At 39.0% G+C, this 25882-nt stretch overlaps 1 protein-coding gene across 4 annotated transcripts in view; it reads left to right on the forward strand.

The window, feature by feature from the left end:
• Positions 1-25882, forward strand: part of LOC137608006 (protein unc-13 homolog B-like) — a 56064-nt gene that overhangs the window by 4122 nt on the left and 26060 nt on the right. For 3 of the 4 annotated variants that reach the window (XM_068333965.1, XM_068333967.1, XM_068333968.1), the window contains exons 2-8: positions 2757-2786; positions 8492-8591; positions 10695-10812; positions 11035-11158; positions 13903-13976; positions 14251-14308; positions 15535-15748. In XM_068333965.1, coding sequence (XP_068190066.1) covers positions 2757-2786; positions 8492-8591; positions 10695-10812; positions 11035-11158; positions 13903-13976; positions 14251-14308; positions 15535-15748 — 718 coding nt within the window. Of the gene's footprint in view, positions 1-2756; positions 2787-8491; positions 8592-10694; positions 10813-11034; positions 11159-13902; positions 13977-14250; positions 14309-14602; positions 14633-15534; positions 15749-25882 lie in introns of all 4 variants that reach the window. The other variant, XM_068333966.1, reaches the window with a different exon arrangement.

Raw genomic sequence — 25882 nt, forward strand, 5'->3', positions numbered from 1 at the left:
TTTTCATGCTTCCCTGGACCTTTTGTTCATTTATGCTTCTGTTGACCCTCATTTTTGTGTTACTGCTCGACTGGAAAAAGTTAAGAGTAGAGGCAACAAAGTGATGAACCAAATTTTTATATGACTCTGGAGAGTATTGAAGATATAGAATAAAAACACAGGAACGACTGTCTCAACTACATGCTTCATTATCTCTATTTGATCAACTAAGTAGGTTAGGAGATAGTATGGAATATAATTTGATAAAAGCGGAGAAACAGACTCTACAGTTAGATCAGCACTAGTGCAGTCAGACTGAGCAAATGCAGTGAGCAGAAGAGTGGAATTATGGGGGAAAGGGGCAGAGATGGAGTGTGAGCATTTACAGATTGAGGGAGTAATCCCCAGGCCATCTGTTGCTCTCTCTGTCTCTCTCTCTCTCTCTCTCTCTCTCTCTCTCTCTCTCTCTCTCTCTCTCTCTCTCTCTCTCTCTCTCTCTTTTTCTTTCGCTCCTCTCTGTGACCCTGTTTTCCCCACCTGATCACATCCAACAGCACACAGAAAGAGGAACGTGTCACATCCTGTTTCTACTGTTCTGCCGTCTGTCAGACCTTCCACTGATGACTATCTGTTATCCTGGAATGTCCACACTCATTTTCCATGTTTTCAAAAACCCTATGAAACTTTTTTGAATGTAGTTGCAAGTCAGCTCATCAGGATGTAAGAGTATTTGAAAAAAAGTCATATGGCAGATAAGGTGTCACTTATACTTTTAATGAATTTGATCCAACCACACAATATCAGGCCAAAGATCTAGTCTTCTAAAGAGATTTTTAAAAATTACATTTATACACGCACACACATGCGCGCACCCACACCTGCACTTATAAGGAAAGCGATGCTGTTCTCTGATGTAAATTCCATAATTCTATAAACTTTGAATTTGTTCTTTGAATTTTGAATATGATGCAAAAAAGTTGGTCTGATTGATGATCTTTTCTTTGCCTGTTACTTGTATAGATTTTGTTTTGGCTTGTTTGGGTTTGTTTCTAAGAAGGGCCACCCCCAAAAAACAAAAAAACAAAAAAAACAAACTAGAAAAACAGAAGATGAAACAAAAAACAAAAAACAAAAACGTAGCTCGGCGGGTTGATGGTGCAACTAGCCCTCACAAAATGGTGAGCTAAATGGCCCCCTAGGCATGGAATAGCCAGAACAGAAAATGATAGCATCAGTTTCCGCTATAATGGCCCCCTGGTTTATTTCCCTTAGCTGAGTGTCCCACAGCCATAAATTATATTATGCAAATGTATACATAAGGCCACTGTGCCGCCCGTTTGCCCCAACATCTGAACCTTATAAGTACATTTCGACTGCTTCCTTTCCACTTCATATACGTGTTTACCAAGCAGGAAATACTACAGAAGTTGTGTAACTTTTTCCTCTTAAGATGTCCTGAAAGGCAGCACTGAGGGAATACACTTTGTGGCTAATCAAATTATTTGTGTTTTTTGTGGCTAAGTATTTATCAGATGGGTATTTCAGTTTCGGACAGAGTATGAAACAAATGCTTCTTTGTCCCACTTAGTCGTTTTAACATACACAGAAAGAGGACAGAGAACGTCACATGAAAATATGAACGTCATCTGTGCCTCTGTCATCCCGTCCTGCCCATCTGCCATCTCAGGCTCCAGAGATTTAGTAGGATGCATGCCTGAACACACAACTCTCCCATAGCAATCACAATTAATCCCCTCCAAAGCGCTTCACAATCCCATAACCTTCATTGTAGAGGTATCAAGGGGTCAGAGATGGGAAGTCTAAAAATAAATCAAAATACACCAGCAAGTGTTTTCCCCATAAAATACTGTGTTTTTATTAAGAATATAGGAAGTGTCTCCTGGTGCCACTGGACCTTTTTCTGAGGTTGTTGTTGTGTGTGTGTTGTGTCTTGTTTCACTCTTAATTCATGCATTTAAGTTGGAATTCGGATGCTCATCACTTTCAATGCTTGCGATGTCACATATGTCACAATGTCAGGTTATGAACTTCTCAAAGCCTCACTAAGGGAGATGTGATATTTGAGAACAAATGGAAGTCTTACGAGTTCACTTCTAAGATCATTTCAGAAGGCTTAATGGATGGTATGCAATTGTATTAGGAAAGTAAATCTATCAGGAGATTACAGTATTTTCTGCAGTATAAGGCGCACTGGACTATAAGGTGCAACTTCAATGAATGCTTTAATAAGGCGCACTGGACTATAAGGTGCAACTTCAATGAATGCTTTATTTTAAACCTTTTTTCATTCATAAGGCACACTGTATAATTAGGTGCAATGTCGGCTTTTGAGAATATTAAAGGCTTTTAGGTGTGCCTTATAGTGTGGAAAATACTGTATATAATTGGGGAAATGGAAACTACACATTGGGCATGATTGCAAAGGAGATAGTGAGTGATGTTTGTGTTTTTCCAACATTAATGTTGTTCATCCATAACATTTCCACCACTCACTACAACAAAGCTCACCTCTTTTGGTTTAGCTGTGCATGAATGGTTCCAGCTCGTGCAAAAGATTACTTTGCATGACCTTCATGTTTTTCAACTGTCATGAGTTATTGACTCACGGCTTTCGTGTCTGCATATGAATGAGTTTGTTAGGCTTCAGTAACAGGAGATGCGGTCCGGTTTTCATCACATCACATTTTAGTAGATTTCCATTTTAATTTTGATTGCTATTCCAACTAGTCTAATCATTGCTTCTGTTTGTCTTGCAGTGAAAAAAGCAAAGCTCCAAGGACCACCAGGTGAGAACTTACTTCTGCTCCACTTTTTTTCGCTTTACATCAACAGACTTAACTCTGTCCTTTCCCTCTACCTCTCTGTGTCTTTGTCTCTGCCCCCCCCTCTCCTTCTCTCTCTCTCTCTCTCTCTCTCTCTCTCTCTCTCTCCCTCTCTCTCTCTCTCTCTCTCTCTCTCTCTCTCTCTCTCTCTCTCTCTCTCTCTTTCTTTCTCCTTTCTCTCTTCTTTTCCCCTCTCGCTCCTGTCCCAGCCCTCATTGCAAGTGTTCCATGGCATGTCCTGCAACTCTCACAAGGTTTAGATACTGTATATAAATATGATATCCAAATGGCTGCCATTAATCACTGTCTATGGTTAAGCTTGTGGTCAGGCTTAAAACTTTACAAAGAAAAAATAATTAAAGGTAGGCAAATTACATTTAGGAGAGTTTTACGTTTTAAAGTAGTAAATGACAATTTTCTCTTGTTTTGCTTAGTCAGCCAAAATTCTGGCAAGTCACTGAGAGCTACTGTTAATTTTGTGTTATGTAAACCCGTGTCCTTCAGGTGAGCTCAGATCAGAGGCTGCTAAATCCAAATCCTCATCACCTCCACCTACATAAATCCCTCCAGTGTTCAGCTTCACTCCTTACTCTAAATCCTGTGACGTTTGCTTAAGTGTGGGAGACGCAATGAGCAAGAAGTCACTCCAGCTTTGGATCTGCTGATCTGTGACAATTGACAGTCCCCACCTCAACCCATGTGCTTTAAGGATAATTGCTAAACAGAATAAGCCAGCAAGTCTCTGCATTTATGTAGCATGTTTTTCTTAGTGAACTTCCTTCACCTTTTTTTGTTGGTCTTTCCTATGTGTCTCCGTTAGCAGCTCTGAAGTTATTAGCTCTATGTTGACTGCTAATAACATCTTTCTGTACCTTCCTCCCTTCCCTGAACCACATGTGACACCTGTCACACAGCAAACATCAGGGATAAGTAATTTAATCTTTTCATCTTCCTCAGGAGAAATGTAAATATGAGTGGCTTTTGTCGCTGCGTGGCAAAAGCTTGTTGTTGTGCGTGGTCCATCATGAGAATCAAAGTTTACAGTCACACTGTTAATAACTGTAAATATTCATTGATTTTGCTACGATTGAGCCCAGTGTCTTGAGAAGGCAGTCTGTTCACACTGACTCTGGTGAAGAATCTAATTTAGTTTTAACTTCGGCGTGTTTATGGTGACTTTGTTCTTACAACAACAACAAAAAATATTTGTTTTTGTTGTAATGTTGTATGTAAAGCTTAAGTACTATCAACCTGCTCAAAGAAGGCTTTCAAGGAAACTGAAATTTCCTGTCTGAAACATGACACCTCAACAAACACAAGGTCTACCTTTGACAAAAATAAAGTAAAAGGGAGGTGTCCGATCACTGTCATGCCACAATGGGCCTTTGAGTACTGAAATAGCTGTCTTTTATTGTATATCAAGGATGCATGTTTTGCTGCATAGATATTCACATCTTTTATTTAAATGTTATATGGATGTTCTGTAATTGCTGTCTTTTTTTGTCATTATATCACATCATTTCTCATTCCTCTTCTAGAAAAGAACATTCTCTATTCATAACTGATCCTTCAGGAATGAGAACTTTTTTCCCTCTGTGCTCTTAATAAGTCACTTCCACTTCATAGGAACGCACGTGATTCATTACCTCCATAAAGGAAATTACATTTTAGTTAGTCTTTTAGCAGGATTATATTGAAATCCTAAAATATGATTCCCGGAAGAAGGAATGGTTTATATGACAGTGAAAAATTCATTGAAGTTTGGTTCAGATAAAACTGAGATTTAAAAGTGAGATTGCCCCAAGCAGGTAAGCACGTGGTGGTTTGTCTGGCCTTGGTGGAGATATGCATTTCACTGAGTGCCACGCTAGTTTGAAGATTCCTTAAAGTTTTCATAAAGCCAGCCTGCGTTGTGTGTTTTTCATGCTCTGGAACTCTGTGTTCATGAAGATTGTTGTACACATTAGAAATGAAGGTGACCTTAGATGGGCCAGTTACTTTCCTCTGATGGTCACAAGAAACCGAAGGCTTGATAAGGGTTGTGTGGTGCTGGAGTTATGCGAGTGTCTTCCAATGTACAGTATTTTTCCGCACTATAAGGCACACCTAAAAGCCTTCAATTTTCTCCAAAAAAAAAACAGTGCACCTTATAATCCAGTGCGCCTTATAGTGCGGAAAATACTGTAATGCAGTGGTTTCCTCTGTTCCATGTAAACTGACTTTGAAATGACTGACTTTGAAATGCCAACCTTCCAACTGCCTGTGTTAAAACCTTTGCCCAGGGACCTATAGCAGGAAGAAAAATGAGGACTTACTTTGACCACTAACAGTAAAAGGAACCTGCATTAATGCAAAGGACTCAATCTCTTCCTGGCTGACCTTAAAACCTGAAGTGGGTTTGTCATCGTAGATCACATTATCAATATAATAATACTTAGTAAAACAGTCAAAGATGTTCCAGTGGTATGTAATGACTGTTACACCAACATTGGTGCCATACTGATGAATCCAGTGTTGGTAAACTTAGTACTTTTCTTGCCAGTTATTTCTCTTCAACAACCCAAATTGTACCCAGCCTATAGCTCTTATCTAATCCATACATCCTCTTTCTGTATCTGATCTCCTATCCGTGGGGTTGTCCTAAATGTGGCGTAAGTAACTGTTTTTTTTAATAATAATGTTTTTTAAATTTTCTTTTTCTGCTACTGCCATCTCCAGACAGTGATTGCTGTCATCATTGATGTCTTGTGGCTGCCAGTTGGATGGATGGATGATGCTTTCAGACTGTGTCAGGTTGGCAGTCATTGCTGAGTGCTGTTTGGATGTAGTTTGATCTTTATTTATGTCCTGTCAGTGGAATGTTGTAAGAATCCACCTGTGTCAACTGTATATTGTCTCATTGCGTCATTGAGTTGTATTGACTCATCTGGCTGCTGTGTTAACGGCTATGTGCAGAGTAAATGTTTCAATAAGTTGCCTAGGTAACTAAAAAATCTTTGTTTAGTGTGGTCAGGTGATCAGTCAACAAAGGAGCAGCTGATGTCTTGCTTTTATTTCCCATACACCAAGGTGTGTGTGTGTGTGTGTGTGTGTGTCCGTGTGTGTGTGTGTGTGTGTGTGTCCGTGTGTGTGTGTGTGTGTGTGTGTGTGTGTGTGTGTGTGTGTGTGTGTGTGTGTGTGTGTGTGTCCTACATTCCCTGGAGCCAACATACATACTGTTTGTTTCCTTTTACAAATCCTGAATTAAGAACTGTTGAGTTGAATAAATACAAAACATTTTTATGCTGACTTTTCAGAATTATGACATTTTTTCAAGAGATTTCCAGAGGTTTCCAACCACCAAACAAACCAAAAAATAAATAAGATTTTATGTATATTTTGTGTTGCCTGAAAGGTGTGTGTTTCATAATGTGTAAAATATACTAGCTATATCTATTACATATTTGAAATGAGGTCATTTTTTTATTACACTTGGCTCACATTTATGAGTACAGGCAGTACAAAGTACAGGGAGGCCTAAACAGTTCATATTGAGTTTTTCCAGGAGCTGTGAGAACATTGTCCTCAGACTCAAATCTTCTGATTTTTGTGTTTGTATTGGGGTTTTCATATCGCAATTCTCTATATTATAGTAGAATTTTGCAAATGTGGTTTTAGTACTGAAATGATTTGTTTGATATTATTCTGTATTTTCCATGGAGCTGGCCATACTTGGGGTTAATTGGATGAATTTGCTAAAGCTACTGCAGTCTGACCCTTACCTAAACCCTCACCCTTGCAGTTAATCTTCCCTCGAAAAAGGTTCACATGTACAGATTCACAGCTGAAGGTGTCACAGTGCCCACACTCAGAATCAGCACATTGGTTTAAGGTGGTCCTCTGGTGGCTGCAGGGGGGTTGGATCCATGCTGCGTTGCAGAGTGGACCACTAGTGTGCAGGCCTCTCAGGCACATGCTGGCACTCTCTTAACATGCTGCTGGAAATGAAAGGTGGTGTTTGTGTCAACTACACCCCCCCCCAAGTAAGCCCTCACCCCACCCAGTGCTAACAACTGATGTAGATATTAGTGGACTTCCCTGTGTGTGTGAGCATTGCTTGCCCATGGTTACATTGTTCTTTTATTTACGTATGTGTGTGTGTATGCGTATATATATATTTAAATTCACGCACACAGACACACACACACACACATATATGTATTGCTTTGACTTACAACATGTTTTTTCTGTTATATATCAATCCAAACAGAAAAAGATAGCCAAACACAATGTTTTTAACTTAATGGCATAATACATTTGTCAAATCCAAGAAATGAACTTAACCACAGCTCATGTTTCTGTGTTCTTGGAACAAAGAAAGAAAAAAACACCTTGGTTACTATGTTTTGTATTTGTAGAGGTTTTTAAGTGTTTACTCTCAGCAATATGTGCTCTTTCATAAGTGCTGTATAAATAGTGAAATTAACACCATGAGCTCGATTGTTGTCAAGTAAAACACTCTTCAGACACATGGTTTGCATGCTAATATAATGATATAGTCAAAGCAAAACTGACACTTTAAAATCAGTAAAGTGTGATTTTTTTAAATTTTATTTTATTTTAATGCCAAATGAGTGCGTTAATGCTTTAGATTTTGTCGGAGCATTTTATCAACTCATTGACAGTGTTCTCGATTACAGGATCCTATGAAATGTTGCAATATATGTAAACTGAGAAAGTGTCAAGTAAAAAATGGTTTTAGGATGTACAGAACACTGTAGCATAGAGAATGACATTGGCCTCTGGCTCGTGAGTAAATGTCTGAAGCTTGGTTGTGTTGACATTGAAAGATCTCAGTCTCCTGAGAAAGGAGGGTGACTCTGACCTCTCTTGTCCAGTCCCACTGTATTGTTAGTCCAGTTCACTTTTTTTTTTATAGGTACTGCATGTAAAGCTAGTGCTTGAATGTCACTCAAACCATTTTTGAACCTGGTCTGAGTGATCAGACCTTCAGTACGCTCCCAGTGCATCCAAATCAGTTCAGGTAAAGTTTCAGCACTATTATTTCCGATAGAAATTGCCATTTGTCACGTTTAATCTTTGTTTCAGGATTGCAGTTGTAAAAGCTGCTTTTGTCTGTGACCTGACAGAATTTCATTTTCAATTTTGATTTCATCAGGTCTGACAGAGACCTTTTGAGTGGCATTAAATAGGTCAGGAGTGAGGCCCACTCTATTACATCACCAGCAGACCTGCTTCCTCATCTGTGTATTGTACGTTTTAAGGGGATATTTAACATGAAGGGAAGCTACAGGTGATAATGTGGGAGAGAGATAACAGGCACAGTCAGTGCCAGTGCTTATATCTGCTGCATGGGATTGGCTTTCTTTCAAATAAAAGGGTTAGGGTGCTGCTCTTTTAAGCCTGGCTCTATCTGCTATTACTCTCATAAGAGCACTGCTTTTTTATTAACCCACACAAAGTCCAAGTAGAACTGGCCTGGTTAGTCTTACTCACATCCGACGAATATCTGACCTGCTTCCTGTTTACTTTTAAAGTGTTAAATTTCATGTTGAAAACGTCATGGTGAAAGAGCTACGTCTGACACTCTGCTTTTCCATTCGTTCATTTATTCATACGTTATTCTTATCGTGACCTTCTCTGTCGTTCCCATTTTTCTTTTGTTTCAGATAAGTTCAACACGTATGTGACGCTAAAGGTGCAGAATGTCAAAAGCACAACTATCACTGTGCGGGGGGACCAGCCATGCTGGGAACAGGATTTCATGTTGTAAGTTATCAAACACAGACACAGTGGTGCCATGCTTCAGGATTTATTGAACCAGTTCAATTTTAATTATTTAATCTCCAAGTATAATAAATGTCAGATTTATTGCAAAATAAGCGTCCTACTGGAACCTCATTGTGAACAACAAAAGATATTCATATACACCACAGGAAGTACTTACAACTCATTTAAGGCAGATTTCCAAGGATATCTAAAGAGAATTTATCCAGGAGCTCCAAAAGCTCCAACTGACATATATTGTCAGGTTCAAAATGCATAGCAAGACACTCACACAGAGATATAAACATTTATATGGTCATGCTATGCAGTACAAAGAATAAAGGAATATAAAAGAGTAAATATGGGATAACTTATAAACATTATTCTAACATATATGTTTTGCTGTTTCTACATACAATAACTTTACAGTTTATTCCCCCACTTCCTTCTTGGTTCTTTAAATTATTGGAAAGGAGTCAAGTGGAGATGCTCTTTCTTGGAAATCCTCTATCTATCTTGATGAACAGCTGCTGTTCATTTCCTTCAAGTCATTTCCTTCTAGTAATTCTGTAGTTTAATATCCTCATTTCACTTTCCCTGTTAAGAGTATCTATGGTGACGACAGGGCCTTCACGTTGTTGCATGTGTGCCCTTGTTTGTCTTGTGTTCACTCCCTCATTGCAACATTGTTTGTTTTTCCAGACCTTCATCCTTCTACTGTCTGTTAATGATGTGTCAGCCACGTCTAAGGGTGGCTCAGCACCACCTGTTAATAAGCAAAGATCCATCAAACACATCATGACTCACCTTCAGTAAAACCGAGCAAAAGGGAATTCCAAATATCCCAACATCAGCTAAATCTGTAGGAGTTTTAATTCTGATGTGTTTTGTCTACTACTGTCTTGGTTTCATTTACATATTTGTACATATTTGTATTTGTTCTTTAAGTGAAAATAAGGTTCAGTCATTTACCGGTGGCAACTAAATCCATATAATCGTAATTGATAAACCAGTGACGTTTGCCAGTTCACCAACAAACCAAAAGTTTTTGTTCATTTTCCTGGAACATTAAAACAAACATGATGTAAAATAGGCAATACTTAGTCTTGGTGTTTCTGGTCTGATGACACATTTGATTATTTTCAGACAGATCTATGTTCCTGCTTTCTTTACTATTCTTAATTATTATTATTTTTGTTATTGTTTTACTATTTCTTTTTTATAAAAATCCAATATGTTCTATCTAGGATTTTTTAATTACAGGATGCATTTCTGAATTGTTTTAAGCAGAAGTGAAACACAATTTGGGACAAACTCAAAACATTAACGCTTTACTCAACTAATTGTTGATACACTGTTTCCAGTTAGTAATACAACATGAGCAAATTTAGTCAAATTTCATTAGTGTTTCATAAAAACATCAATGCATGTTTAATGGTAAAATATAAATATGCTTTGTTGGTATTGTATGGATCTAAACAGCAGAAGTCTCTCATTTGAGATGTTCATTTGAATCCCTTGCTATATTCATTTGTTCTTTGCTATTTTGAATTGAGCACCTGATTCAGAAAGCCTACATCTCCGCACCTGGATGCTCATCGCCCTCCCCTGCTCTTTTTGCAGTGATCCGCTCTCTTTGATTATCTTTCCTCTCATCTGCCTTTTGTTTATCCTGTTTATAGTTGTAAACTGCCACAGATGAGGATATGCAAATGTCCTTGCCATGGGACTCTTTTCAAATTTGATATGCCCATGTTATTGCTGTCATCAAACTGTTTTTGAGCCCTTTGAATAGCATGTTGAATGACAATATGAGGCTTGAATGGATTATTAGATAACAAACATCGAACAGAGGAAGTAGCCTTTGTTAGCCAATGGTCTGGTCTGACAATAAATATGTCCAATGTTCTGATGGAGTGTGATTAAAATGTCATGTGCGTGATTAAATGGTTTATCCGGTTAGTTTCACGTTTTTATAATTCTGGTAGTATCATCAAATTTTGGTTTTGAAGAAATCAGCTGTTGTCTTGGACTTTTATCCATTAATGTTTTCTGAACTGTTTATGGAAGCTTGATGTTATTTTATATATGATTACTTTTCATCAGCGAGATCAACCGGCTGGATCTTGGCCTCATAGTTGAAGTATGGAACAAAGGCCTTATTTGGGACACCATGGTGGGAACGGCTTGGATTCCTTTAAAGAGTATACAACAATCAGAGGAGGTTGGAAAGTGCATCTACACACATATAAAGTTCGGAAAGAAACATACAAAGAACAGAATGAAAAATTATATTTTCCCATTACCTTACTAACAATATGAAGATTTTTATTTGTAAAAACACTGTACAATGCATAGTATAATGCTTTCTTATTACATTACTTCAATTGACAAAAATGTCAATTTGTTAGCAAATGTAAATATCACAGTATGGATCTGATTGCAGGAGGGCTCAGGCGATTGGATCTTTCTGGATGCAGAGGTTCTGATGAAGGCAGATGAGATCTATGGAACCAAGAACCCAACACCTCATCGAGTTTTGCTGGATACTCGCTTCGAGCTACCTTTTGGTGAGATATCAGTTTACAACCCTTCATTTCATTTTACTACTATTGTAGTTTCATATTAAAGTTCCAGAACAAGGCAATGAATCACACTATCAAACAGGTATTTCCCAGTGCTGTAATGGACATGACGATAGTGCAAATCAAACCACGATCTACCGAGTTACACAAAGATCACCCATGCGTACTGCTAAAATGTCAGAAGTCAGGTTTTTTTTTAAGTTTGCATGGCAAAAATCATCCAGCCTGGTGCGCTGTTTAACATCGATTATATCTTTATGTCTTGCAGACTTATGCAACCGTAGCTTATATTGATCTGCCATCTTAACTAGAATAGAAAGTACAAGGACCATATTAACAACTGACTCTACATGAGCATGAGCACATTTACATGATAAGGTAACACAATCTTTGTGTGAGTTAGTGTAATGTTGAGGTGCTCACAGCTAGAAAATGTACAGTTTTGATAACTGTGAGATATTTCTCACATTTAACAATATCTGATTCTGTTGGGAATGAGGACATTTTTCCTTTTCTGGGCTTGCACTAGGAGTAGTATGACTAAGCCACTGTGGCTCAGTCTAAAAGAATTGAGTAAGCCACAAAAAGCCACATTCTGTGTCCAAGACAGCGGCTTGCTGTAATAGGAAGTAAAACTTACAAGTAAACATTGACTAATACCAAGAATCAAATTTATTAAAATCAAAGTGTAAGTCAAAGTTAAATGTCTTGTAGTCCAAGTAAAACTTACAAGTAAACAATGAGTAATATTTTGTATGACTATATTTTTTTTAAATTCGATAATCTAATTTTTCATTTCAATTTAAAAAGGCATATAAAATAGCAAGCGAGGTGAATACACATGTACATGCATCGCTGGTTTTTCCTGCCGGTCATAGAGATCAAAAGTCTAAGACTACAAAAAAGTATTGATAATATCTTTCATTTACCCTCTGATCGGTCTTTCACAACTCCTCCCCCCTCTCAACATTCACCATTTGTTGTTCAATTAGAATTTTAACTCAAAATCTACTATAAAACACTCTATTCTCATTTTCTTTCAAGCGATTGTCCTCGCCTTTGTCGTACACCAATTCGTGGGTTTAGCTTATAAAAAAAGAATCTTTTTGTTTTTCATTGGACAAGAGAAGGTCATGACCCAAGTGCATATTTAATGATTGGGAGCATTCGGGTCACTTCGGTTAAATTCGTCGGCTATTTCCGTCGGCATGCGGAAATAGCAGTGCTAGCGGAAATAGCGGCGCTAGCGAGCGAAAAAGTATTAAGTTTTGTCCTTTTTTCCGTAAAAATAAGAACACCACTGTGGCTACACAGTCTAAAAACCTTGTAGCCAATCTTGAATTTACTTCGCCTATGGCGAAGTGGCGAAGGGCTAGCGCGAGCCCAGCTTTTTAGAGTTGGGTCACTAGCCCATCAGTTGCAGATCCTTTAGGATCATTAAATATAATTTTCTCTGCAAGATTGTTCCATTGATAATGATAAATGATAATAATGATAATTCAAACTTTATTGATCCCCAGAGGGGCAATTCTCTTTTCACTCTCAGTTTCACAGATAAGATGAGACACTAGAATATGAAATCCTTTGATGAACATAATTTTAACATCGGAACAAATTTAAAGCTTTGTATTCTCAGTGGGCCGTGCTTCTGCAGCTCCAGCTATGCTGTCTCCATTGCCAACATATAGGGCTCAGGCTTTGTGATCAAACAGCATCAAAGTTAAAGCCTGGTGTTTGTCCACCGACTGAGAGACAGCCCCCTTTGCTGTTTTAAGAGACCCTTTTAAGGTTGCAGGAGGTTATCATGAGTCTGTATCTGTGCCACATTTCATTGAAGCTTTGTGCCAGTGTGTCTTTGAAGCCCAGGTCTTTGTGTGTGTGGTCTTTAATGTGTGTCTGTCTACAGAGCAGTTCCTGCTCCCTTGAGTGGGAATGGTCAGAGATCTCAACTTTGTGCTTATTTGTTATATCAACCAATGTCATTATGCTGGGCCAAGACAGGCAAGGCAGCAATAATGAAGTACAGACATGCCAATTACTCAGTTACAATAAATATATACAGTATATAGAAAGTTAAAAAGAAATCATGCACTCAGACAAGCATAAAACAATACGTACAGTACAAGTAAATCTATGAAAAAATGTAACATTCACAGTTACAGATCTTGTAAATGTTAACTAAACTAGATTCCTGGTTTCCTCTTGCTGCTGTGTGATTATTGGTAATAGATCTGGTTTTATTGGTTGGTTTAAATGGAAAATGAGATATATCTATGAACCATTATTATCAAATATACCAAATGTTGATTTTATATTGTACCAGTTCTACACTTTTTTATATTTACCTTTGGATTTCTTAATTTTCTTTAAAAATATTTTTGACCTGGAGTTTTTGATGTATTGATGAATTTTGTTTTTTAGTTTGTGTTAGTGAAGATACAGTAACTTTTGAAACCGCTCTTCTCTAGGTTTTTTAAAAGCCTACCTGTAGGGCTTTTGAATGTGCTGTGGTGAAACATATTACTAATATTTTTGTTTCCACAACAGCACATGGCCATTGCTCACTAACTAGAGTTATTTCCTCATTACTAAGAGGGTAATTTGAAATTAAATAGGCATGCATGTGTACTGATGCTACAATGGAACACGAATGGTGAAAACACTGGGAGCTGCATTTTTATGAAACACAACGCATTTTTATTTTTCTGCTTTTTTTTTTTTTTTACCAGACATCCCTGATGATGAGGCACAATATTGGACGGGCAAGTTGGAACGAATCAACACAATGGGAATTGATGATGAGGTAAACTAGAAATTAATAATATTTTGTTATATGATGTTATGATAAACGAGGCGACATACGAAAGATCAAATCAACTCAGAAAGTTTTATCTTTCGTTTTCTATCAAAAACACTCTTATTTGTTCCTGTGTTTTGTATATCTTATAGTGATACAGAAATGCTATTGATAGAATATCTTTTTCTTGTGAAGTGCTACTTGTGGTATTTAAATATAACAGCCTGGCAGCAGGAAGGACGTACTTGATGCCGCTGTTTTTCCACTGTCTCCTCTTCAGTTCCCTCTTGAGGATGTCGTTCAGAGTCGCTCTTTGCCGTTTGCAGCTTCCCAGTGCTGTGAGTCCACCTGTTCATAATATGCTTGGCCTCAAGATGGAGCTAATGCTATTCCCAGGCTTCTGTTTTATGTTTATTTTTCTTTATTTATTGTTTCTTCTCACTTCCTTCGCCTTGTTGTTCTCCATTATGTAGCACTAAATCAGAATTAAAAATGACTTACATTTCAGTCTGTCTGTTTTCACACAGTTTCTCTCAACACTACATAACATTACTACAAAAGGACACTTTATTTTTTTCATTTTTACCTACCCTGAATTCTCTGACTGTACATCTTACGTGGAATGTCTGCAGGCAACTATTTCGGATGGGCTGAGCCACTGAGTATGTAAAACACATTTTAATGGCATTCTCTTTCCTGACAAAAACCCCAGTCCCCTTTGCATGTCCCAATGCTGAGTGTTCCTCAGTAACATTCCTCAGTAACATGTAATCTATACAGTTTCCATTTTATTCTCATTATTTCATCTAACACTTGAGATCCCTTAATGTTTTCCTTTACCCCTTTGGCTTTTTTTCTAACATCATTTCCTGCTTTTACTCTTTTAATATTTTATTTCCAATTTTGCATACTATTAATATATCTTTCAGTTGTAGCTGTAACTGCATAATGAAGCTGATCAAGCAAGCTTTGCTAAACTATATTTATATATTTCACCTTGATGCTTTGTCCTCCTATATATTTCTAAGAATATGAAAAGAATCCGTTTCTTCTTCACTTTATTGCTTTGATGAGATAAACTACAGCTCAGTTGTCCCCTGTTTATAGATGAGTAACTCGTGGTTAAGTCTCCAGAGAATTTTTCTAAGGGTTGGCAAGGTCAATGAAAAAAAACAAAAAACTACAGCATTTAATTCTGTTCTAAATGCTTTGTCTCTTTTTTAGATGAAATGGGACAAAATGTCCTAAATTATTTACTGTATTCATAAATTTTGCATTTATTCATGCATTGATAATCAGTACCATCTATAGGAGAAAAAAAAAACTTGTGAGTATCTCAGTGTCTTCCATGGATGTATGAAGGATATATTTTAAAAACTCCCATAACCTAAACATCTGCTTCTTTATTATTTTCTTTTTACTTTTGAAATTGTTTTTCAGAAGATCCAAATTCATATAAGTGTAGGATGTACTCTTGGATGTTTTCATTATGAACTATAAAGTTTTCTGCGTCATAAAGAACATTTAAGACCCGATCATTTATTCATCCTCTTGCTTCTTGTAGCTCTAGATGACCAAGACAGCGCCGTAGATGACAGGGATAGTGACTACCGCAGTGAGACCAGCAACAGCCTGCCTCCACGTTACCACACAACGGCCCAGCCCAACTCTTCTCTCCACCAGTATCCCATTGGGTCTCGGCAGCAACACCATCCAGATTCCTGCACCGATTCTATCCACAGTTTTGACCTGGATTACAGGGACCAAAGAGGAACCAGGTAGGCAGAGTATCCAAGGAATCACTTAGATGCTTTGTCACTCATGTAAGATGAAACTTTCGCTTTCTCACTCAGTCAAACACAAATAGACACAAATTCTGAAGATTTTGCAGTTGTGTGTACAGCAGTAGAATAAAATCCAGTGCAGTAGAAGGAACGGTTGCATCAGTAAAAAAAAAAAATCTTTCTTTTCCTCATTAATTACTCTCGCTATAAAATTCATAGCCAGACATCTATGTTCTGATTTAATTGCTATTACTTTTATTGTGATAGTTTGCCTGCCCCCCTTTTATTCCATAGCAGAAGATTCAGTTAGATACACGTATACCAAGAATATTTACTCTGGAGACAGAATTGATTCAGTCACTTTCTATAGATGTGTCCTCTGTTGTGCCCTGCATCTCTCTGAAAAAGATTTAAGGAGTGAGTCAATGACTTATCCGTGTAATCCCATGGTAATTAAAAAGTGTTTCATTTTACACCATATGGTGGGATTTCAGCATGCTTTTCTTATAAACACTGTTGTGTACTGTACTTACGAAGTTTTACTAAACACACATTTTAATTTTTTTAACTTTTCTGTAATTGTCATTTACCTTTGCTGTATCTGTGGTTTCGGATGATGATTAAAAAAAAACAAGAGCCTTATACTTTGTTATCTGGCAAGAATGTTGTAATTCTCTTACAACATTGATGACTAAACTGAAAAGTATAAGTTTGACGTCTAAGTTGCATGAAAGTGTTCTCATTTTTTCCTTTTACCATACTGCTTAACTTGTTTGCATTTTTCTTTCTTTTTGTTTACATCTTCTCTTCCTTTCCTTCTATCAACCCCCATCCTTTTGTTAAATTTGTACGTTACAATGCAATAGATCACTAAACCAGAAAGGAAGGGTCAGAATTATACCTGTTGATTCGGGCATGGGGGTTGAAGATTGGGAAAACAAATACAAAGGGCAGAGCAAGCCTCAGTTAAGTGATTTGTTGGATGATGATGAGGATAACATTATCCTTCGAATGAGAAGACCTTACCCTGGGCCATCACACACCTCTTTCCATCCGAATACTCAACATAGGATGTTCTCGCCTGTCACCTATCCGGAGGGCTATGACACAATTGATCGTCAACGAAAAAAAAGGATAGAAGACCCAGGAGTGTTGCTGAATACAAAGGTAGACAAAATGAGAGAAGAGAATTTTCCTTCTGATTTTGCACTGCTCCACGAAAAAAGAGGGGAGCTATTTCTGCGTCAGGTAGCAGAGATGCAAGAGGAGGAGGAACGAATGACATCATGCCTCAGGCCATACAAGAATGGGCTTCTTTACAAGACAAGGATGTGGGCTAAAAATGAACTGGACAGCACTTTGGAAAATTATGTAGCATACAAAAGAGAGCAAGATGCAAGAATAAAGGCGGGGTTTGATTTTGATTTGGAGAGTGCTGATGATCTGCATTACTCTGTAGAAGAGGATATTGGTGAGATTTCCCCTATGGCAGATAACTTTCCCCCAGAGAACACAAGATATTACAAAGACACATACTCCTTTTCCTATGAAGGTGACATTGAAAATAGTCAAAGCATGCAAGAAAAGAAATCTGGAAAAGCTAGAATTGGAGGATGGCCTGCAGAGGTAATGCTTTCTCCTGTAGAGGAACCAAGTGATGAATACGTTGATCCCATGGATGAGCTACAATGTCTAGTTGAGACCGTTTCTGAATACCTCGCTGAAAAAGAAGAGGAAATAAACAAGTATGGTTCCCTTCCTAAATCAAACAAATCTAGGCTTTCCTCTCAGGGTAGCAACAGAATAGATTCTTTTGGAGAGGACCAAAACAGTTCTAAAGATCTGAGTGGAGAACCCCAATCATTTACAGATCATAGCATATCAGGAGTAAAAAATGCTGTGAGTTCATTATTTAGTTCTCTTACTGATAGAGTTGGAGGAAGCACAAAGCATCCGGTCCCAGCTCCTCAAACACCAAATGCACATACTGCACAATCTGGATTAACAAAACTGTTGTCTTTTATTCCTAAATCAAATAGCCCTGCTCCTATAGCTGTTGTGTCTCCTGTAGAAAATGCTCAAGAAAAATCATTTGGTTCTTTTCCGTCTCACCAACTATATAATACCAAGATACACGATGATCAAGAAGCAAAAACTCACGCCAGCAGTCAGACTCAAACGAGAGAATATATGCCTGAGTTTGTGACTAAACCTCAAAGTACTCAAGGGCACATAGTCATGGATAAATTTAATCCCTTGAAACTTTTTTCATCTGGACATAATGAGAACTTGCCTGAATACAAACAAACAGATTCCAAACATTCTCAAAACCATAGACAATTGGACGTGAAACATAATCATAGAAGTATGCAGGTGATGACTGCTGAAAATGACAGGAAAGAAGGAAGTACATCACAAGAAAGATATATGGGACCAAGTCAAGATGAAAATATAAATGACAAACAGAAGTATGTGTCTGTTCCAGGACCAGTAAGGCCAACTACCGAAACCAAACCAGGAAACACTGGGTTCTTCAGCCCTTTCAAGAAGACATTAAGTTCATTGATCTCACCTGTTGTCCCTGTTCAGCCTCAGGAAGCTTCACCATTGACAGTTTATCCTGTCTTTAGATCCTCAGAGGATCCTCAGCTACAGAAACCTGCAGAGGACTCATCATTGAGTAGTAAACATGAATTGCCTTCCGTCCCCCCTGACAATGTCTCCACTCAGCAGTGTCCCAAAGCAAAGGGAGGCTTGTTTTCTGGTTTTTCAAAGTGTCCATCCAGTGAGAGTGTTAATGTTTCCATGAACTCACAGAATTCTGTGGAATCACATCATGGTTCAACTTCCTCAACTATCAAAGGAGAGGAGAATTCTGTGCTCCAGGAAAGCCATGAGAAAGGATGGCTGTCAAGCATGTTTCATATAACCTCTGCTCCTGCTGGTACAAACCAGAATTGTACTAGTAATCAGCAAATTAAGAATAGCAATTTAGCATCAAACCAGAAACCAACAGTGGCCCAGGGTGGGTTGCAACATCAAACTCGAAATCAACCTGAATCACAAACCTTTTTATCAGGTCTTTTTAAAGGTAGGTCAACTGAGGAAACCTCTCACATGGGCTCTGATCAGCCAAAACAAGGGGGACTGTTATCTGGCATTCTTAAATTTGCTTCTACAAGTGATCTATCAAGCAATTTACCTCAGGAGTCTTCACACGATAATCACCCACCCAAGAACTGTAACTCCCCTCAATTTCCTCATCACTCTGTTTCACAGTGTCCTTTACCTTCCTCTGAAGCTGTAAAGCAGAGGAGCTTCCCTGGAAATTCATCACATCAGCAGCAGGCTTCAGATGAAACTTATTCACAACCTCCACAAAAAGGGTTGTTGTCTGGCTTTCTTAAATTTGCATCTACTGAGAAAATTTCAAACAACCAAACAGTAGAGCAACAACAAAACAGTGTTCAATACAATCAAGACGATTTTAACCAGAATACTCAAAGTACAAACAAGGGACCTCATCCTAGGACTGGAGCAGCAGTTCACCATATTGACCAACAGCAGACAAGTAAGCCAGTTTTTACTCGACAACACACTGTTCCACTTCAGCAACCGCCATGTCAGCAAGGGGGCCTTTTATCTGGTTTTCTTAAATTTACTTCAGCGGACAACATAAACGTTCCTCAGTACCACCACAAGACTTTCACCCCAAGTAAGTCTGGCCATGAGCAAACAAAAACAAGGAATAACCCAATTTCAAAGGACAATCAATCGCAGACCAACTCGACACAAAAGGCAACAAGTGGTTTACTTTCAGGACTGTTCAAATCCTCTTCTCAACATGTGGCCCACCAACAGCAGCCCAGACCAATACAGGAGACACAACAAGAAATCAAAGTGTCAAACAGTCAGACTAGTGGGCTACAGCTCGATACAAGTCAGTCAGGCGTGTTCTCAGGGTTGTTTAACAAGTTGACAAAGACATCTAATAATATTGGCACAATATGCCCAACAACAGGACAATCAATGCACAATACTAATAATTATACAGTTTCATTGAAAACTCCACTGCAAACAAAGTCACACTCTAATGTAATACAAGAGCCCTCACAAGAATTTGCAATAAAAGAGAGAACAGTTCCACAAACTGTTCAGCAAGGACATTTTTCTGAGCTATTAAACAAAAATGTAAATGACAGTCATCAAGTGGAAATGTCAGGTCTGGATACTGAACAACACTCAGCCTTGCATAAATTTGCAGAGTTTGATTTGGGTATTTTGAAAAGTGAAAAGGTGAAAATTGCTCCCTCTGAATTTGGAAGCGACAATTGTCAAGGACTTGTGCGAAATTCTACAAATCCAGGACACAGCAGACATGCACTTACTACTCCATCTGTCTCAATTGATAAGGAGAGTTTAGACTTAAGAACATCAGCTACTTTTGCACGATCTGTCCAGAGTAATGCAGCATACTCCTCAATCAGCACAGGAAATATAACTCAGTTATGTAATTCTTCCTCCCATCAGTCATTTCATGCAACGACTTATAGCACAGGAAATATTCATTCCTTTTTACAAAGTGGTACAACGACTTCAGTGATGACCACGACACAGCCATTTGTTGATAGACGCAGTCCCTGTTTTCAAGGAACAAAGACTCAAAATATAAACCAAGGTCAGTTGTCTCCTTATGCTCCTTATGGAATGAGTTCTTCTTATGATGAAAATCAGTGGATCCGGCAAAGTACTCTTTGGCATCAGTTTCAGAATGACTCACTAAATCTTAATTTTCAAGGAGAGAATCAAACATATAATCAGAGTTGTGAAGTTGGGCCATTAAAGGAACCTGGCCTTTGCTATTGCCCCTCAAAAATATATCAACCATTTAACTCTGCTACACCATGGCAAACTGTTTGTCACCAGGAGCCAATGGGATTATATCACTTTGAAGGACAGTGGAATGATAATGGATGCCCAAAAACAAAACTATGCTCCAGTTATGAAGACCTGAGAAAGACAGAATATCCCTTTAATGAGGAGGGTGTACTGAACCTAACTACTAGGCAGAGTAACACAAAGTTTGGAAAATGGCACTCTTTCAATGATGGTAGCACTTATAGCTTGAATGGAGTTTCATATCATGAAGGCTATTATGAAGAGACTGCACCAAGCTTATCTTATTCTGGTAATTTGCAATATGGAAGAGACAATACAGTCCTGCAAAATTTTGATGATAACCGTGTGATTCATGGGAGTCTCTTAAATCTGAATGGACCAGTGGATTCATGTTATACTCAAAGTGTCAAAACGGACACAGAAGAGTCATTGTACTTTGAAGACACTGAATGGTATCAACAGTGGCTTACACTTCTGGAGCAAGGCATATGGTGGCCTGCAGAAGATGGTGACTGTGGATACTTTATTTATACAGATCATGAGTACATTTATGCCTTACTTACAGATTCAGCGGGGGAATATGTCTATGCATGTGCCCCCGAAGGAGAGTCTTTGGGGGATGCTCAGATATCTGATGGTTTTCCCAGTGCTTGGCTGCATAATGAAATGGTTTGTGTCTGTGGCTTTAAAATTCCACTTTACAATGAGGATGAGCTTCTTTGGCTACCTGGTCAAGATAACTGTGATTCTCAACTTCTTAATGCTCCCCTTGATCTGTCTGCTGCATATAGAAAAGGAAATCAAATCATGAACTTAAATCTTGAGCAGTTTTCTAAAATGTTTGAAAATTCATTTCTGTCTCAATCACAACAAGATGTAGATTTTACATCTTACACATTAAACAAAGTCAGGATTGATCCAAGACAGCCCAGTTGTGTCTATGAAGACCAGTCCAAACATGCTATTGATCTTTCTTGTCGTAGTAAAGACCAGACTGGCCCTTATTGGAACAATGATGAAATTAAGACATTTCTTGCACAAAAGGTTTCTGTTTCCCTGAACTCTACTCCTGCAACATATTCTAATCATCATCCACTTTACAACTGTTACCAACCCAGCCAGAGGCGACGCTCATCCATTGGGGTCACAGTGAAACACATCGATGACGTTTTGGAGGAAGAATGGAGGAAAAGGGTATCCCCGGGAGAAGAGAGACCTCATCAAGTCAAAAAGATTTCTTCTCTCATATCCTCTTTTGTTGGAAAAGCATCACAAATGGAATTGAACAAAACCAACACACCCTCTTGCGATCAAGCTCCAGACAAAAATTCAAAGAGCATTCTTTCATCAGGTTTCCAAAGTCTGAAGTCAAAAATCATTAAAGAAGAATCTACTGCTGTTGCAATTCAACCGGAAAGTGTTCGGATAAAAACACAAAAACCAGCTGCCATGCAGGGAAGAATTTTGCCCACAATAACAACATCTGAAGTGCCTCACCAGACAATACAGTCACAAACACCAAAACCCAGACTTTCACGTCAGACTACCATGGCACAAAGGGCAACCCCACCACCAGAGCCCAATGTGTCAGTGCCTTTACAATCAAAAGAATCTGTGATTGAGCTTAGACCCCCTGGGAAACTTTCTGCTGATAAACCAATTGATAGACCCACGGAGAAACCATCTGAACAACCACAAGCAGGCTTTATGAATTTCTTAAAATCTGCAGTAGGGGTAGAAGAACAAAAATCTGAACCACAGAAATATTCTCCAACAATTGCCAATCAGCAGAGCAAAGTTGATGGTGCTCCTTCAAATAACAAAGGTGTTGGTGTTTCAAATCTCTTCGGCTCAATTAGCAGCCTGTTTAATTCAGAACCCTCTCCGCTAGAGAAACAGCAAATGAAGCCTAGTGTAACTGAGGGTTCACTCACAACTGCATCGAGACCAAAGGGTATACTGAGACAACAAACACTGGATCAAAGTAGTACCTCTCCACCCACATGGAGCCAACCCCCAGGCAAAAGTATATCCCAGTCATTTTCTCCCAAAAATTCCACAGGCCCTGCAATGAGTCAATCAAAAACCATGCCAACTAAAGAACAAACAAAATGCAGTGAAGGAACTAAACCTTCTGGTGGGCTGTTTGGATTTTCAGTTGGAGAGCTACTGACTGGCTCAACGGCAACTCCTAAGTCAGGACCCACATCTCAAACACCTGGGCCATCTTCAGCACCACAAGAAGAATTACATGGTGTAAGTATATTCTCGAAGGTTGGGGGGGCATCTCCTCCACAGGCTTCCTCCAAAAGTGGGAATCAAGCATATCCATCACAAGCAAGTCCACAACTTTCCCAGCAAGAATCAATTAGTAAAAGTTTATTATCAATGTTTGGAGGACCAAGTCCTCCCCAGCCTCCCCCTCAATCCAAACAAGTTGATGAGGTACCACAACAGGGGACAATACCTACAAAGGACCCACCAAATACAGGATTCCTTTCCATTTTTAGTGGTCCCGGCACCCAACGGTCTCAGGCCCAAACAGGATCTACTATTCTAGGGGGAATTCTACCTGGGTCTTCCAGTTCAGCTGATCACCCAATGAAAGGACTGTTCTCAGTGTTTAATGATAGCAGCCCTCCACAACCTCAGCCACCAACATCTTCATCTCAACAGAGAATACCTCAGTCAAAACCTCATGTACAAGATTCACAGCCTGAAGCCCATACGCAGTCTACTACCTCGATTCTTGGGGGAATATTCACTGGCCTGTCTACTTCTAGTGAAAGTCCAAAAAATGCTTTGTTCTCAATGTTTAGTACTTCCAGTGCTGTTGGAGGTGAAAATTTGTCTACCTCTCCAGGGATTGCAGCATCCAAAGAACCATCAAAGAATAGGTTCTCCATTTTTAATGATGTTGTGTCATCTCCGCAGCAAACTCACAATTCACCGCCTGCAAATGTTACTGTTAATAAAGAGCTACCAACTACTTGTTTACTTCAGGATTCATCCCAAATAGCACCGGTTTCTACTAATCATCTCCCGGTGGCAGCAACTACCAGTAAAATATCAAATGAAGTATGTATTATCTCTTCCACTGATACTATACTAGATAATACACAGGACATGAAACCAAATATGGAATGTGTCACTGTGGTAAGAGAAATGGGAAAAGAAGATCCAACCCAGGAACCTGCTCCTTCTAAAGAACCACCACAGTCTAGCATCTCATCAATGTTAAGAGAATCAGATCATCATACTTCAGCCTCACAATCTGGATTCTTTTCAGACAGTTCAGCAAAAGGTTTCCTTTCATTATTTTCTGGGCCTAGCACTGCAGGATCTTCACCTACAGGGTCTGCTCCTGGATCATCTGGCCCCAAGGATATGCCAGTCAAAGGTATCTTCTCTGTATTAGGAGGTTCTGCTCCTCAACCCACTTCCCAGCCCGGAAGTTCTCTCTTTGGAACAATGTTTGGTGGCTCTTTGTCCCAAACAAATACCTCTCAAACAGGTGGATCATTAATAAGTGGTTTATTTGCAGGCCCTAGTCCCCAGAGTGCCGGATCTCACACTGGAGGTTCTCTTTTGAGTGGAATTTTTGGAAGTTCTGGCATGTCATCAACAGGACTTGAGACTAGTGGGTCATTTGGTGGAAAAATTGGTGAGACTTCAAAACAAACTTCAACATCTCCTTATGGTAGCTCTACATCTGTTGGAATTTTTGGGGAATCATCTGCTCAAACAGCCACGGATCAGACTGGTGCATCTCTTGTGGGTGGTATCCTACTCAAAGCTTCTGTTCCTAATGGGATGACTGATAAAGAAACACATTCAGTGCTTGGAGGATCTGTTCCACCTGAAACATCTACTGCCACAGTTGCACATAAAAATATTGATGACAAGACAATTTCAGCTACAGGTCCTACTGATACTACTGCAGATCTAACTCCTTTACCAAAACCCAGTGATGACAGTAAAACAGTCATAGCTCTAGACTCTCCTGAAATTTATGTAACTGATGATGCTGCCAGAGCCCAAAAGCAAGAGGAAGTACTACAGCAACCCAATTGTGAATTTATGCATAGTCAGTTAAAAGAGTCTTTTCAAGAACCCCAACCTGAGATGCCAGGGCTTAAAAATAGTCATGACAGTCAAGACACAATACTACCTAAAGTAAAAAAGGAAATATCAGACACTCAGTATACAAGGGTTGTGGTTCTGGAACAACATAAACCTCAGGGTCCAGAGAAAACTACTGTTGACTCACCAGCAGATAAAGTTACATCCTTTATGTCCTCCCTTTTCAAACCAGCAGTTTCAGCTGCTCAAGATCCTCAACAACAACAAACGAGTCCAGTTTTTGGACTGGGTGCAAGAGCACCCCAAATTGCAACTGGTCAGGCTGAATCCTCTCTTTTAGGAGGTATTTTTAGTGCCTCTAAAACACAGCCAGGAGCTCCACAAACAGGGGTATCATTACTGGGAGGTTTATTTGACAGTTCTACGTCCAGGTCCAATTCTCAAAATTCGACCTCCACAACTGGAGGGTCAATATTAGGTGGAATGTTTGGAGGTGGATCCACTGCAAAGTCTGGTATTCCCGAGCCTGGTGGGTCATTACTCGGTGGTATGTTTGGTGGATCTGCAGCAACAGCACAGCCCAGTAGTTCTTTACTTGGTGGAATATTTGGAGGAGTTACTGCTCAGAGTGCAGGAACAAAAACTGGAACATCAATGTTTGGGGGTATCGGTGGATCTTTATTTGGTGGTATGGGACAGCCACCTGAGTCACCTGAACCAGTTCCAATGGAGCCCAAGCCAACATCTGATACTATTCTACAGACGCAAAGTGAGATTGAAAGTGTAACACATAAAATGTCCACCTCTTTCACTGAGACTAACACAAATAAACTCGCTGACTCGACCCCAGTATTTAACATTCATGAACAATCCAACTGCCTAGCAAAGGGTAGTGCCTCAACATCTGAGGATGTTGGTCCAGAAGCCTCTACAATCACTGGGGTTTCAAGTACTACATCTGACCTCTCATATACGGTAAAAAATACTCAAAACAAAGAGTCAGTTAGTGATGGACTGATAATAAATGAGAAACCTGTGGTCGGTAAAGGAGGCTCTGAGAATAAACAAAGTGACAAATTAGTCCTTCTTGATCGCCAAGAAACACATACTAATGTACCAGTACCTCCAGTTGATCAATTACCCCAA

This window comes from Antennarius striatus, chromosome 15 (genome assembly GCF_040054535.1).
Source record: "Antennarius striatus isolate MH-2024 chromosome 15, ASM4005453v1, whole genome shotgun sequence".
Taxonomy (NCBI): domain Eukaryota; kingdom Metazoa; phylum Chordata; class Actinopteri; order Lophiiformes; family Antennariidae; genus Antennarius; species Antennarius striatus.